The sequence below is a fragment of the Hippopotamus amphibius genome, chromosome 3 (genome assembly GCF_030028045.1).
Source record: "Hippopotamus amphibius kiboko isolate mHipAmp2 chromosome 3, mHipAmp2.hap2, whole genome shotgun sequence".
NCBI classification, from domain to species: domain Eukaryota; kingdom Metazoa; phylum Chordata; class Mammalia; order Artiodactyla; family Hippopotamidae; genus Hippopotamus; species Hippopotamus amphibius.
Window position 1 is genome coordinate 198,928,757 of NC_080188.1, and position 14,524 is coordinate 198,943,280.

Consider the following 14,524-nt stretch of genomic DNA (forward strand, 5'->3'; position numbering starts at 1 on the left):
TGCGCGATCCGGACTCCCCTGGACGGCAGCCAGGCCTCCCTCCCCCGCTCCGGGAAACCTGGTGTGATCTTCCAGACCAGGGAGCTTGGGTCCGTTTGCGGGATGGTGGAGCGGGCACGAGCTTGTCTAGTTCTCTGTCCTGGGAGACGGGAGACGCGGGAGGGACGTCCGCAAGGCCGCGCCATCCTCCCCCGGGCGGCGGGTGAACAGAACGAACGGGGCGGTCCCGGCTCTGGCGATGCCCCGTGACGCGGGGGTCTTCCCTGGGAGCACACGGGTCAGCTGTCTGAGAGGCGAGACCCCTGGAAAAAGGCGGGCCTCACGACGGGCCCCCGACGCGTGAGCAGCCGCGTTGGCCGAGCCCCTTGGGGGCCCTGCGGCGCCCAGGCGTGCAGAGGGGCCCCTGCCTCGGGGCTGGCGGGCCCGTCCACGCCGCAGCGTGGCGGGAAGGACCAGGACGCCGTCGGGAACTCGGGAGCGGACCAGACGCTGAGTCCGGCGCATCACACAGGCCCCCGTGGCCGACGCAGCTGGAGGAGGGCGGGGGCGCCTGCTGGGGGGGGGGTCCCAGCCCGGAAAGACGGTTTAGAGGAGACGGGGGAGGAGTAAGGGCTCCGCGCAGCTGTCAGCGGCTGGCGCGCAGGCCAGGCTGGCCGGAGGGGAGGCCAGGCAGGTGAGTTTGGAAACTCAGAGCTGCTGCAGGAGTTTGGCTGTGGCCTGCCAGGGGGATGGGGAGCCTGGAGGTGAGAAGGGGGTTTAGGAGGGTGATTTGAAGGATGGGTGGGGACAGGGGAGACGGGAGACGGGATGCAAAGTCCAGCTTAGGGAGGAGACGGAGGCGTGGCCGTGAGGGACGTTTTAAAGGAAGAATCCACCTGACTTGGGTTTTCACGGCGGTGGGAGGCCAAGAAGGGGAGTCAAAAGTGACTCCAGAGTCTGGTCGGGCGTGGAAGCGGGGGAGTTCGGCTGCCGTGGATCTAGGAGGGGCGGGGCCCGCCGGGCACAGGAGGGGAGGGGGCCCAGGGACCTGCGACGCGGAGAGAGGAGAAGGTCCAGAAGCATCGCCCCTGCCCGCCGCCTGCCTCTGGCCCCGGGACAGAGGAGAGAGGCTGCCGTGGCCCGTGACCTTGCAAAGCAGGGGGGCAGAGGAAGCTGTCCAGGTCCGAGGGCTGCGCTGCAGGAAAGCGGAGACGCAGAGGAGGAGCGTGGGTGGGCGGGGTCTGGGCGGAGGCGTGAGGTGACCCGTGGGTGGATACGGGCTTCCCTTCAACCCAAACCACGCGCCCTGGTCAGGCAGCCCTGCACGGCCCTGAGAGACCCAAGGAGTGCTGAAGTGGACAGCAGTGCTGTCCTGTGTGTGGGTCTCTTCTCTTCCTCTGGACCATAAGCCCAAACAGGCTGGGCTGCCGCAGGCCTCCAGACCACTCAACACCTAGGGCGGCTGAGTGGTCTGGAGGCCTGGGCTGGACGGTCAGAAGCTGAGATGCTGTGGACCGGAGGTGCTGGGTGGGGGGCAGGTGGGGACGGAGATGAGCTTCCGCGGGAGGCGTGAGAAAGGGTAGAGCCTGGCGAGGGTTGGAGGAAGCGGGAAGGGGAGGGGGCTCGTCCAGAAGCCAGGGCTGTGTTCTTTCTGTCAAATCAAGGCCCCCTGTGGGAGGGTCTGTCTGCCTCCTGGGGAAGGACCCCGTTGCCCCAAGACCCCCGCCCCTACCCACATGTGGGGTGGGGTGCGCCTGTCGCCTTTCTTTCTGAACGTCTTGGAGGCTAGTCTGATTTCTTTCCCTTGTATGTGATTTCCCTTTCCTGCCTGAAGATGTTTCTTCATCCTTGATCTTTAAGAGCTTCTCTAGAATACGACACTGTGGAACTCTCTGCACCCTGTTTTCCTGAAACAACGTTTGCTTTTGACCCTCAGATTCCATTCTTTAGAGCATTTTCCTTTGTCTCATTTTTGGACCCCGTCCCTCCGAGACATCAGTCCCCCTGCGCTGGGTCCCCGAGTGTCTTCCGCGTCAGTCGGTTCCAGCTGTTCTGGCTCTCAGTCTCATCCAGCCAAGCTCACCGCTTTAGCTCAGGCTTTTCCTCTGACGCCCATCCCATCTCAGCTGCGTCTGCGCTGTTCCGTGTCTCACGTTTATTGACTAGTTTTTTCAGTGATGTAGTTTTGGTCCTCAATTCATTTCCTTAGTGTACAGCGTCATTCTTTCTTTCATTTAAAAATGCAGTCTTTGGAATGTTTTTTGGGTGGTTTTGCAGCAGAAGGCCGCCGTGATAGATGTCCTGCTGCTCGTTGGTCTGTTACGTTTTCTTCTCGGCGTGGCCTGGGCATCTCTCTCCTCCTCTTCCTCTGCTTCTCTGTTTCATATTTGTACAATTGCCATGTGATTTCTCCTTCTGGCTTCCGCTGGGACCGCTGTATCTCCTTGGCCCCCTTGGCTCTCCCCCCAGGCTGCGGGACGCTGCGCAAAGGAGGGTCCACCCGCCGTGGGTGCCCAGGTGCAGGTGGGGGTGGTCCCTCCGCAGGGTCAGGTTGTGGTAAATGCACCGTGAGCGAGTTCACTGCCGCCACGCGGGAGTTCCCTTGGGCTCCAGGTCATTTCCTCGTTCGTGAGGAGCCCGGAGCCTTTTCTCCCTTCCCCTCCTCCCCTTCCTGCAGAAGCCAGCAGTGGGCAGGGGAGGGACGTCCACAGCCGCTTTTCTGCAGGTCTGGGGACTTGGGGGAGAATTCTCAGCCTCTGGGTTTCTTGCCAGCTCCGTTTCTGATGAGGAGCCCGGAATGTTTCCTTGGCCACAGTCTTTGCTGTTTGTTTATGTTATGTCTCGGTGCTCGCCTGGCTGCTACTCGTAGTATTTGGGGTGGGGGCAGGGGGCCTGTTTCTGCTGTTTTCGCTCATTTCACTAGGAATTGGGAGAACATTCCGTCGCTTACTTTCAACTCAATCTTGACCTTGGACGGCTCTCCCAGCCTGACCTCCTGCCCCTCCCCGCGTGTGATCTGGCCAAGCCCTCACCATCCCGCTCAGCCCCCCGCCCTCACCTTGTCCTCACGGTGCCTCTGCCGGGAACATCCGCCCCCCTGCGTGTCCGCATCACCGACCCTCGTGGTCCTGCCCTGGGCCGCCACCTCCAGGAGCCTCCCCCGGCTCCTCTGGCCCCCCGTCTCCATCTCCGCAGCTCGCTCCGGCTGTCACGGGAGGCTCAGCCTGTAGGGACGCGGTGTTTGCAGGGGTTTGCTGTTGGCCCCTGGAAGTGCACCTGGCCACTGAGCCGGGCCGGCTGGGTCCGGGAGCAGGACCGGCCCGGCTGGGCCCCGTCTTTGGCCTCTGCCCACGAGCCTAGCAGGAGCCCGCTTTGGTGCCTCCGCCTGGGGCACGCCTCTGGCTTTGCCCTTCCGTAGGAAAGCTAAACGGTGTAGCCCGTGGTCACTCCTGCCTTGGAGACAGGGGCTCCCGAAGTCCATCTTGGCCAGTCAGTTTGTCCCTGGAGACAAAGGCCGGCCCGCTGGGGTCACGTCCGCCCCCCTGCCTCCACCGTCCTCTCCAAGCGCGTCCGCCTGCCCCCCGCCCGCTGCTGCGCGCACCTGTCCTGACGCGGCTCCTCCCACACAGGCACCTTCACAACAACCGCATCCAGAGTCTGGGGACCCACAGCTTCGCGGGGCTGCACAGCCTGGAGACTCTGTGAGTGCTGGGCCGGGGGGTTCTGTCCTGCGGGTGACGGGGGTCCTGGGCGGGGACGGGGGTGGCAGGGGGAGGCGGCGGGACTGGGGAGCTGGCCCGTGGCCTTCCTGCGGCGTGTGGCTCCCGGTAGCCGCCTTCCTCCTCCAGGGGGTGGGATGTGCCGTCTGGGAGTCCAGGCGGCCCTGCCTTCAGGGAGACCGAAGCGGTGACCGTCGGCGGCGGACACGGAGCCTGGAGGGGGAGCGAGGGGAGGGAGGGCGCCGAGGCCGGACGTGGGAGGCTGGGGCGGGGCGGGGCTGGCGTGGCGGCCGTGGCCCCGCTGCGGGGCGGCTGCTGACAGAGGGCGGGGAGGCTGGCGGGAGGCACCCGTTCGGCGCTCAAGCTGTGGCCTCCGGAAAAGCCGCGTTACTCGCACATCATCGTCCTGGAACTCAGCTCTGGCCGGAAGGCACCCGAGCCCCCGGCACCTGCTCTGGGGTCCCGCGGCCCCCGCAGAGAGGGCTGGACGCGCCCCACCCGAGCAGCCAGCCGGCCCGGGCGCAGGCCTGGGAGGGTGCCGGGCAGAGAAGGACCGCAGGCCACCGGGGGTGAGCCCCCGACTCACGGCGCCCTCCCTCTCACCCCCCCACCGCCCCCAACCCATGCGCCCCCCACCCCCGGAACACACGACGCGTCATTCCTGAGGTGGAGGCGCTCGCGCCTCTGAAGCGGCGGAGGAGACGCTGGGAGAGCAGCTCTGAGCTGAGGGAGCAGATCTGCGCCGGGGCCTGGGCGCGCGCCTCCGTGGCCCCCGCGGCGAGCGGTCGGGGCGGGCCGGGGCTCGGGGCTGTGCTGGGCTCGCTGGACGGGGCGCAGCCCTCCCGGCCTCCCCACGCTCAGCCCGATGCCTGGGGGGGCGGGGGGCAGCCTGGGGTCGGGAAAGCCGGGCCTCTGCCCGCAGCTGCGCGCGGCTGGGGCCGCACGCCTCCCCACCAGCGGTCACGGGCGCCTGGACCGTCAAACAGGACGGTCCTGGCCGCGCCGTCATTGTGCTGGGAGATGGACATCCGCGGAGCTGGTGTGGTCACCTGGGATCACCCTCTGTGGGGACAGAGCGGACCCAGGGCCTTAACGGAGAAGACACACCGACGTCCCCAACCAGCCCCCAGTCTCTGGGCCACGTGTGAACCCTGCAGGCCTGCCGTGCGCTGGGTGCCGGGCCCGGACACTCGGGCGGCCAGCACCCCCTCGAGGCCTCGGCCGCGGCTGCCCTCCCTCTGGGGACGTGGGGTGTTGGGGCAGGTTTGGAGCTGCCGGGCGCCTGCGGAGCAGCGGGGAGGCCGGCGCGGCTGCCCGGGGCGGGCGGGGCTGTCAGCTCTGCCGGGAAGTCGGCTGGGGAGGGGACGCACGCGGGGCGTGGGCTGGCACCTCTGAAAAGGTAACGCGCGGCTGTGTCTTCACCGTCGGGGCACGCTGCCTGGGTCTTTCCCAACCAGCCCTGGATGGCGGCGCGGGGCGCTGGGCTCGGCTGCCGCTGGCTGAGCTTCAGAGCCACCGCCGCGGGCGCCCGCCCACCTTCCGCCCGCGGCAGCGCTTGGCTCGCGGCACGAAGCCCAGGGCCCGCGCCCGCTTCACAGACCAGAAGGCCGAGGCCGAGAGACCTGCGTTGCGGGGCAGGACAGCCTGGCGGCACAGCCTGCAGCCCGGCCTCAGCCGGTCCGAGGGCAGCGTCCGGTCTCCTGCCGGCCGTGGGGCCCAGTCTGCGCTTTCCTACCCGCGGAGACGCTAGATCAAAGGAGAGCCCCGAGCAGAGCTCTGACGGCGCTGTCATCCGCGTGGGGACCAGCCTCCCCCCCCCCGCCCCCTCCTCCGGGGCCTTCGTCTCAACACCCTCGTGCCCACTGCTGAGGGCTGAGTTCTTCTTCCAACGTTTGATCTCCCACTAAAAGGAGGGGAGCGCATTCTTACCCTCTATCGCCCAGGGCTCGCTGGGGGGCTGCAGGGCAGCCAGATGTGGAGGGGGAGCGTCTGGGAGAACGCCAGAGGGAAGGGGAGGTCGTCAGACCTCGGATTGTTGCACACGTGGCCGGCTCTGCAGCCGCTCTCACCCTGGGGCTTTGTGCGTGCGCCCTCTGGAAGGGCAGGTCTCCCTGGGGCGTCATCTCTGCACCTGGACCCTCTCATCAAGCCCTCCTGCCCGAGCTGTGGTTTGGCTCCAGCTACAGGCTTGTCTCCAGAGGGAGAGCGGCCCCCCCGCCTTCCACCTGGGGAGGAGGGCCAGGCGTGTGCACACACAGTCACACGGCACAGCAGGCCGTGCACGCCCGCCGTGCACACGCCACGTGGCCCCAGCACGGCACGGGGACCCCCGCGGCCACGAGGCTTCCGTTGTGACCTGTGGTCCGGAGGCCAGGCTGCCTGGGTCCCACCCCCGGTCCCACCTCTGCCAGCTGGGTCAGCCAGAGCTGGGGGTGGGGGCGGGCCGCCTCAGAGCCTGGATTCCCTCCTCTGCACGGTGGGCGGTGGGAAGGACGAGGAGGAAGTGAAAGCGCACTCGTTCACTCCAGAACAAGCAGCACGCCCGCCCGGGGATCAGGGCAGCGTCCCCGCGGGTGCTGCCGCGCCCGCCCTCCTGCTGAGCAGGGACGCGGGCGCAGACGCACCGGGTGGGGGGCGGGTGGGCGCAGGCGGCCTGTGCCAGGGAGTCTCATCACGGCGCTGGGAGAGCCTGTGGGAACGTGCTCCGTGCCCCCGAGGCTGCCGTCACCAGCGCCTACCCTGCGGGAGCCCCGACTGCAGGCAGATAGCACAGACGCTCACGTGTACCCACACCGCCCTTCTGCCCCCGCAGTGAGGACGCCTGGCCCTCCGAGGGCGGGGGGGGGCCAGCCCCCAGCCCCCAGCCCCTGAAGTACTGTTTCCTCCGCTTTCCGCGTCAGACCGAATCCAGAGGTGGGGGCGGCCTTGCCCACATTTCCACGGTGTGTACGGGATGGTGGAACCCAGGCCTCCGGCCTCATACGTCGCTCCGTGTGGCGCCCGCTCCTGGGAGCTCAGACCAGTTGCAGGACTTCCCAGGTCTCGGGGCTGAGAAATGAGAGAAGGCGTGGCCAGCGCAGCCCTGGGAAGGTTCGCCAGGGCGGTCTCAGGGATCCGAAACCAGGCCCCTGGGCTCTGAGGTCAGTGTGTGGACATCTCGCTTGGAGACCATGGGATGCTGTTCAGAGCTGTCGCGGAGGGTCCTCAAAGACCCAGCTGTAGTTACCAATCAAATTGTGCAAAAAGAAAAGAAAAGGCCTGACGCACATAATTACACGCTGAGCCCCGCCCCCCCGCTCCGGGGATCTGGTGTCTGCAGCTCAGCTGGAACAGAGGGACGGGGCCGGGAGGGCTCCGGGGACCGCAGCGCCTCACCTCCCGCGGGCCTGGCCGGTGGCCTCGGAGCCTCCTCACCACCTCAGCAGACGAATCGGACGGACTGAGACCCCGGGCTGTCTGGACCTCCCCGCTTTGGAGGGGAGCCTGGAGCCCCAGTGGGAACAGAAGCCTCCGGGCTGCAGCTGCCTCTCTGGATCAGGACCAGCACCCAGCAGAGGCCTGGGAGCACGGCAGAGCAGGGCGGAAGTTCGGAAGATTCTGCCTCATGATCCCAGACTCTGCCTGCCGTGTAAACACCTCCTCCGGCGCAGCCGCCCCAGGGCTCTGCTGCGGAACGATTTTACCTCGGAGCCGCCGTGGCTGCAAGGCGCCCCTGTGTCTCCGCGTCCCTGGGACCACCCAGGCCAACAGATTCTGCTCTAACCTCGCCCTGACTGGGTCCTGAAAGCATGCGGCCACCTCCCAATCCTGGGCCCGGCGGTCAGCCTTAGGCCAGGGACGCAACGCCAGGCCGCCTTCCGCAGAGGTCCTTCCAGGACTGGGCTTGAGTCAGGGGACCTGGACGGAGACCCTGGCTCTGCCACTGGCATGTGACACGTGCAAGTCACCTGAGCGCTCGGGGGCCTCGGCGTCCACAGACGGACGACGGGGAGGCCGTTTGCAGTGCGTGCGGGGAGGGGCCGGGTGGGCACCTGGAACGCTGGGCGCCTCGCCTGTGCTGGCTTCTCCAGACTGGCGTCCCGTCTGATGCCGGGCGGGCGGCGGTGTGTCTGTCCTCCCCCTTGGCTAGTTACCGTTTCTTTCCTTTCTTCCTCCCTCCTTCCCCCTTGACAGTGCCGTGTCAGAGGCGGCAGGGAGGGTGTCGTCCGCGGGCGCCACCTCGGGGGGCCCGGGCCGTGATCCGCTGCTCGGAGGGTGGACGGGGACGGCCGCTGTGCTCGTCTCCTGTGGCTGCCAAACAAGCTACCACGAACTCTGTGGCTTAAAAACAAAGAAAGAAAATCCCAGAACTGTATCCTCCCCCAGCTCTGGAGGCCGGGCGTCCACCGTCACGTGCGGGCGGGCTCGGTTCCTCCTGAGGGCCTGCGTGGAGTCTGCCCGGTGCCCCTCTCACTGTCCGGGGGCTGCTCGGCGCTCCTTCCGGTCTCTGCCTCCGTCTTCACGTGGCCTCTCCGAGCATCCTCTTCTCATAAGGACCTTGTCTTTGCATCCACACACCCTGGTAAAAGCAACCTTGAGAAGATCCTTAACTGAATCACATCTGCAAAGACCCTTCTTCCAAATGAGGTCACATAGGCTCCTAGGGTCAGGACTTGGACGTGTCTTTGCGGCTCCAGCTGCCCGCTGGCCGGCACCCACGTCAGCCCTTCAGGCCCTCCCGCTCAAGGCTGACCTTGTAGGAGCTGAGGACCTCTTTCCTCGCCAGTTCTTAACCATCTTACATTTGTGGGTTTATTAACTGCAAATTTGTGGGGTTTTGTGGCTTATAGAAGAATTTATGTTCCATATAAAAAGTTTTTTTTTCTGGCTTTTCCCCAAGAACCACTAATGGCGTCTCACAGGCAGAAACCTGCACCCGCGATGTGTCTGCCCCGCGTCCCCAGCAGGGCAGCCAAGGTCACGCATTCAGCCCTGCTCCCCTGCTGGCTTCCAGCGCCCTGCTCCCCCAGCCCAGCGGGTGCGGAACAGGGGCCCGCCCGGAACCACTGGGCAGCAGGTTCCCGGGTGGACGCTGTGGAGAGGAAACGAGGAACTCGAGGTCTGGTTCTCAGGACCTGAGGGCGGGAGGCGCCAGCAGGAATCGAGGACGCCACCCTCTTTCTTCTGTGTCCTTAGTCCACTGGCTGCGTGAACGTTACGGGGTGTCCCATACGTGCCATCCCCCTGCTGTGGGCGCCGGGGACATTTATGAACGAGAGAGAGGTAGCCCTCGTCACAGAGAGTGTGGGGCTCTTGGCCAGGAGTCCCGAGCGCCTCTTAACTCACCGCTAATTCCAGTGTGTCTGCCCCCAGCACCCTAACTCCTGACCCGGCGACCCCAAGGCTCTGCCCTTCTCCCTCTGCCTCCCCCGCGGGCCTCACCCTTTCCCATCCTGTGGCTTTGCCGAGGCCTCCAGCACGGAGGTCACTGCTGTCCTGGACCCCAGACTCACACATCCGCAGGCCTCACTGACGTGCTCACTCAGATGCCGACTGACATGCCAGCAGGACGCCCCAGACGCCCCTACCTCCCCTCGCTCCCCCACAAGAAGCCTCCCCAGCTCTGCGAGGGCGGCTGTGCTGGACCTTGGGTGAGCAAGCGCTCTCCTGTCGCGCCCCACGTCCGTGCTCCATCTCCAGCTCACACGGCACGCCCACCCCCCGCCCCATCCCCAGGCCGCGCCGGCTGTCCCCGGTCGTTGCCACGGTGACCGTGATCCCATCCTTGTCACTTACAGCCTGCGTCCCACATGCAGCCACAGGGACTTCCAAGGATCCCAGGGCTGGTGGTTTCCGTGCAGCCAGGTGGAAGGAGACGCTGGGGCCGCGGGTCCTGGAGCGTCACGGGGCTGGGGTCACCTTCCCAGCTGTGGTTGCCGACGCCATCAGTCCTGGTTGGATTTGGCTGGGACGGCTGAGCAGATGAGGGGGAGGATGGACAGCTGCGCTTCCAGACGAGTCCTGGCTGGAGCTGGAAGCGGGTTCTCTTTAACCTCAGCCCTTCCCGTCTGCTCCCAGCTGCCGGGAGTAGCAGATGCAACACTTGCTCTTGCTGGGTGTCTGGCTGATCCGGGGCTATTGAAGGTGACAGACTCTGCAGCCGGGGCTGGGTTTAGGGCACCGTAAACCACCTGAGACGGAAGAATCAGCCTCGTGCCGGGGGAGGCAGGCTCCGTCCCCAGGAGCACACAGGTCAGAGACGCTGCCAGCGCAGGGGGCTCAGACCATCGCCCTCACAGTGAACTCTGGCACACGTGGCCGGCGCCTGGGCTTCGGGAAATCCACAAGGGAACCCACTGGATTCCTGATGACAGCAGGCTTCAGGACTCACTGGGGAGACGGCATACACCCGGACAACCCCGTCTGGACCCAGACGGCCAGGGCTGCAATCCCAGTGCTCCCTTTCCTAGAACCTTGGTCCAGGGATGGCCTCCCTCCGTGCCTCCGTTTCTCTGCTGCAGAGTGAATGTAATAACAGTTCCTGCCTCGGAGGGCTGGTGTGGGAGTGGACTGAGCCAGGGTTAGTACGTCACCTGGAACCAGGACTATCACCACTGCCTCCACCAACAGCATCACCCAACTCATCCTGACGTGTTTCTGGAGAAAACGCCAGCTGAGTTCTGGAAGACTGATGGGGTTGGACTCCAAGGATGGCTAGAGCTTCAGCAGCTGAGGATGTGGGGAGAGGGCATCCGGCTGAGAGCACAAGAGCCACAGGTAGACACAGGAGTGGGTGAGCCTCCGTGTGGGCGAGACGGCAGGTGGAGCTGAGGGGCTGCTCGAGGGCTGGAGCCCACGGGGGCGGCTGAACGCTGTTCTGAGTCGTGAGAAGCCTCTTCTGAGTGTTCAGGAGGGTGACGGCGTTGGCGCTGCACCTTAGAAGCGTCTTTCTGGCAGGTGTGTAGTAGCTGAGTGTGGGCTCCGGACTCAGGCTCAAGCCTGGGTGTGACGTGGGTCGCGGAGGGGGCTGATCGCCGTCACCGACAGACAGAAGCACGGCCGGGGCTCCAGCGGGGGCGCGGTTTACCTCCGGGTCGCGTACCTGCTTCTCCTTGGCAGGCGGCCCTGCTCCGAGCGGTGACGCGGGGACCTGGCTCCTTGGGGTCTTGCCGTCCCCAGGGCCTCGTTGTCCTTGGCGTCCAGCTGGTGGAAGCGTGGCGCGGCCGTGGAGGGGGCGGGCTGGCGGCTGCGCGAGCCCTGCCCCCGAGGTGGCAGGTGCCACGTCTGCCCACCTTCTGCGGGGAGGACCCGTCCCGTGGCCGCAGCGACCGCAGGGAGCCGGGAACACGGCCGCGCCGGCTGTGCCTCCCGTTTGCAGAGGACGGCGCTTCTGTGCGACGGGACGTCTCCGTCTGTGCTTCTGACGCCGCAGCCGCGGGCCGCACGTCGTGACCGAGCACTTGAAGTGTAGCTGGTGAAGCTGCGAGCTGACCTATTTTATTACCGTGTCATTAGTTGACGTTTACGTGGCCGATGGGGCTAGTGGCTGTGGCACCGGCAGCGTGGTTGTGGAGAGAGGAGAGGGCGGGTTTGGGGGGACAGAGTGGGCGCGACTTGGCCGGTTGACGCTGGGTGTGGTCGGGAACCTTCTTTAAGGCCTGCGCTCCCTTCCCTGAATGGTAGGCAGCGTGTAAAGGAGCAGCTCCGGCGAGGCGGCTGTCGGGTGGGAAGAGGTCGTCCGGGCGCGGGCTTGGTGCAGGTCAGGCTGCCCCGGGCACGACCTGGAGCAGGGCCTCGGGCGGGGAGCGTGCCCCGCCTCGCCTGGAGAGGGTGCCCTTCGCTCAGCCCACCCGCGCCCCACGCCTCCCGTGGACTGCGCCCTCGGCCCCCATGTTCCGCCGGCCACCGCACCTGCCCCGGGGCCGCATCCCCACGGAGGCCCATCTCCCGGCCGCGGGCCCCTCCGTCTCCACAGGCCCTGGCGCCTGGGCGCGCGGGGCCCGCCGCAGCCTGCAGAGCCGCCCGCCCGGCGGCGTAGGCCGGGGGTTCCCGCCTGTCACCCCACCTGCCGCTCCAGCCAGCGGGATTCTCGTGCTCGGGGCCTCACCCTAGTGCCCTGACAATTCCTTGTGGGCCGAGGGGGTTGCAGGGACGTTCCTGGGAGGTGAGACCAGAGCTGAGGTCTGCACGGCCCCGTGAAGCAGGGCCTGTCAGCTGCCCGGGCCCTCGAGTCTGTGTAGACATCCAGATCGCAACAGTCAGGCCACCTCTTTGGCATGTGGTTTGCGGAATTATTTTGACATTTGCACCATTTTTATTCTCCCACATTTTTCTACAGAAATAGCCTTTCAGTTCACGTGGCTTTTACCACGTGTCTTTTCCCACTGTCTGTCAGGCCGTTCTTGGCAAAATTCCTGACCAGAAACTGCCGAGGAAGGCTGGAACCACTCCGTTTGGCTGCCGGACAGGGGTCCGATGAAGTATGTAAGGGCTCAAGGACAGCGAGGCCCCAGGAGACCCGTCCCAGGCTCTCTGGCCCCGGGCAACCCTGCGGGCACCGCCTAGGGCTGTCTGGTGCCTCTTGACATCGGCCTTGGCATCTTAAGGCCGTGCCCCCAAATACTCCAGATTCCTGGAAGCGTCCGTCACTGTTTCTCACTAATCGACGTGTCTTGACCGTCCACTGACTCACTCGTTCAGGCAACAGTGTTTGTAGAGCGGCTGCTCTGTGCCAGGACGCTTCTGGGGTTTCAGTTAGAAAACAGCAAAGTTTCTGTTTTCAAGGAACTTTCATGCCAGTTGGGTGGGAAGAAAACAAACAAATACCGGTCAGGCGTCAGCACGCTCCACGAGGGGAAGCAGGCAGGGTGTCCCCTCACTGTTGCCGCGTGACAGCCACCCTGAAGCTCAGTGGTTCAGGCAGCACTTGTGATTTCTGTGAACCCGCGCTTCTGCTGAGCCGTCCGAGGGCCGCCGGGAAGCGGCCGTCCGCTGGGGCTCAGCCGGGGCTCGGGGCCCGGGTGCCGGCCGCCGGCTGCCCGCCCTCTGCACGGGGCCCTCGTCCTGCGGGAGGCCGGCCGGGCTCTCGCACGTGGTGAGGGCCTTCCTCGAGGGGCAGAGGCTGCGCGGCCTCCTGCGACTTCGGACCGGGCAGCCCCAGGTCACTTCCACCCCCTTCTGCTGGGCAGTGCCCGGTCTCCAGGAGCCAGGAGGGCAAGGCTGCAGAGGACTTGGGCCACTTTTCCATCCAGCTTGATTGAGCTGTGATCGCCAGACGCCATTGCGTTAAGTTTAAGGTGTGCGACGTGATGATCTGATTCGCGTATGCTGCAAAATGATGGGACGTGGGGTCATCTTCGATGGGCCACACAGGGCGAGGGCACGGCGACCGGCGGCTCAGCGGGGGCCTCCTGAGGAGCGGCTCTTCGGGCAGAGGCCTGAGTGAAGGGAGGGAGGGGCTGTGCTGTTGCCTGGCGCGTCCCAGGCAGGTGAAATCCTGAGCAGAGGCTGTGGGGCCAGCCCCAGGCGGTCTTTGCAGTGCAGATGCTGCTGCAGGATTAAGGCTTCTGAGCGCAGGGGCTCCCGTGTTCCTTGTGGGAGATCTGGTTCTCCCGGACGGCAGAGGAGGCTCCTGAACGGACCAAGCCAAGTTGCAGGGCTCTGGACTTGGAGACATTAAGACGCAAGGGTGAATCCTTACACGATCAAAGGCTGGAAGAGGCTCACCCCTCCGGCCTCTGCCGGCTCTCCATCCCCAGCCCTCTCAGCATGATATCCAGGCGCCTTCTGCCGCTCCAGCAGAACCCCCGGAATCTGGAAACTCCTGCAGCACCTCTGGTCTCGGGGACCCTGCCCGCGGCTCGCCCAAAGGATGGGGCAGAGCAGGGCAGAGCAGAGGTTACCCGAGGTCACCAGGGGAGTCTGAGCGGAACCAGGGCCGATGATCGCCTTGCCCGTCACTGCCCCGTGGCCCCTGGGCCGGGCGCCCAGCTCTGCCTGTGGACCGTGAGGTGTCGTGGCCTGCCATGCGGAGGGATCTGTCATTGTCTCTGCGACGACCTGGATTTACCACAAAAGCTGCCGGGCCGCTCGTTACAGGGCCTCCGCGTGGCCCTCTCGTGGCATCACACGGCCTCTCGAGCGCCGTCAGGGCGAGGGTGGCTCTCAAAGGCCGAGCAGGTGGGCGGGGTCGTCCCGCGCTGCATGGCCCGTGCCACAGCCGTGACCCACCGGGGCTCCTGGCTCCTGAATCGATAAACGTGGGTCAGAGGCCGGATGGGAACTGCAGGCCAGGCTTTGCTGGGGCCCCGGCTGCAGCGGGGGTGGGGGGGGTGGGGAGGCGAGATCAGACCGCAGGCTCCCCGCCGGCTCCCCGAGGCGGGGCAGGCTTGCTCCTTACGTGGGCGGAGGGTAGGGGTGTGTCCGGCGGTCGGGCCAGAGGGGTGGCTTGGGGGTCTGCCCACCCCTTAGGGGGTGGTGTGTGCAGGGGGCGTGTGCAGTGCCCTGCTTTTGTTCCCGGCTCTTCAAAAGTGGCAGTTGGGTCTTTTGGTCTCTTTGCATCTTTTGTCCAGAATTTGCCCCAGTGCCCACGCACGCAGCGATGTTGAGTCCCATACAATTTCTTGTATTTTGTGGCTCGAGGAGAGGCGTGTCCAGGTGCGAGCACTGCAGCCCAGGGTCCCGGGTCCTGGCGGGTCTCCAGACCCTGGAGTCTGCAGGCACCGGGACGGCGCCCCCACCCCTGATCAGGCATGTCTCACGTGGGGTGAGGCCCTGGCTACTGAGACAGAAGCCAGCGTTCCAGCCTAGAGAGCCGGCATCCATCCTGAGGTCTCGTGGGGAGAGGG

General features: G+C 65.9%; 1 protein-coding gene across 1 annotated transcript in view; it reads left to right on the plus strand.

Moving 5' to 3' along the window:
* LGR6 (leucine rich repeat containing G protein-coupled receptor 6) overlaps positions 1-14,524 on the plus strand; it is an 88,847-nt gene that overhangs the window by 55,800 nt on the left and 18,523 nt on the right. Inside the window, 1 exon segment of the mRNA XM_057729984.1 lies at positions 3,609-3,680. Coding sequence (XP_057585967.1) covers positions 3,609-3,680 — 72 coding nt within the window.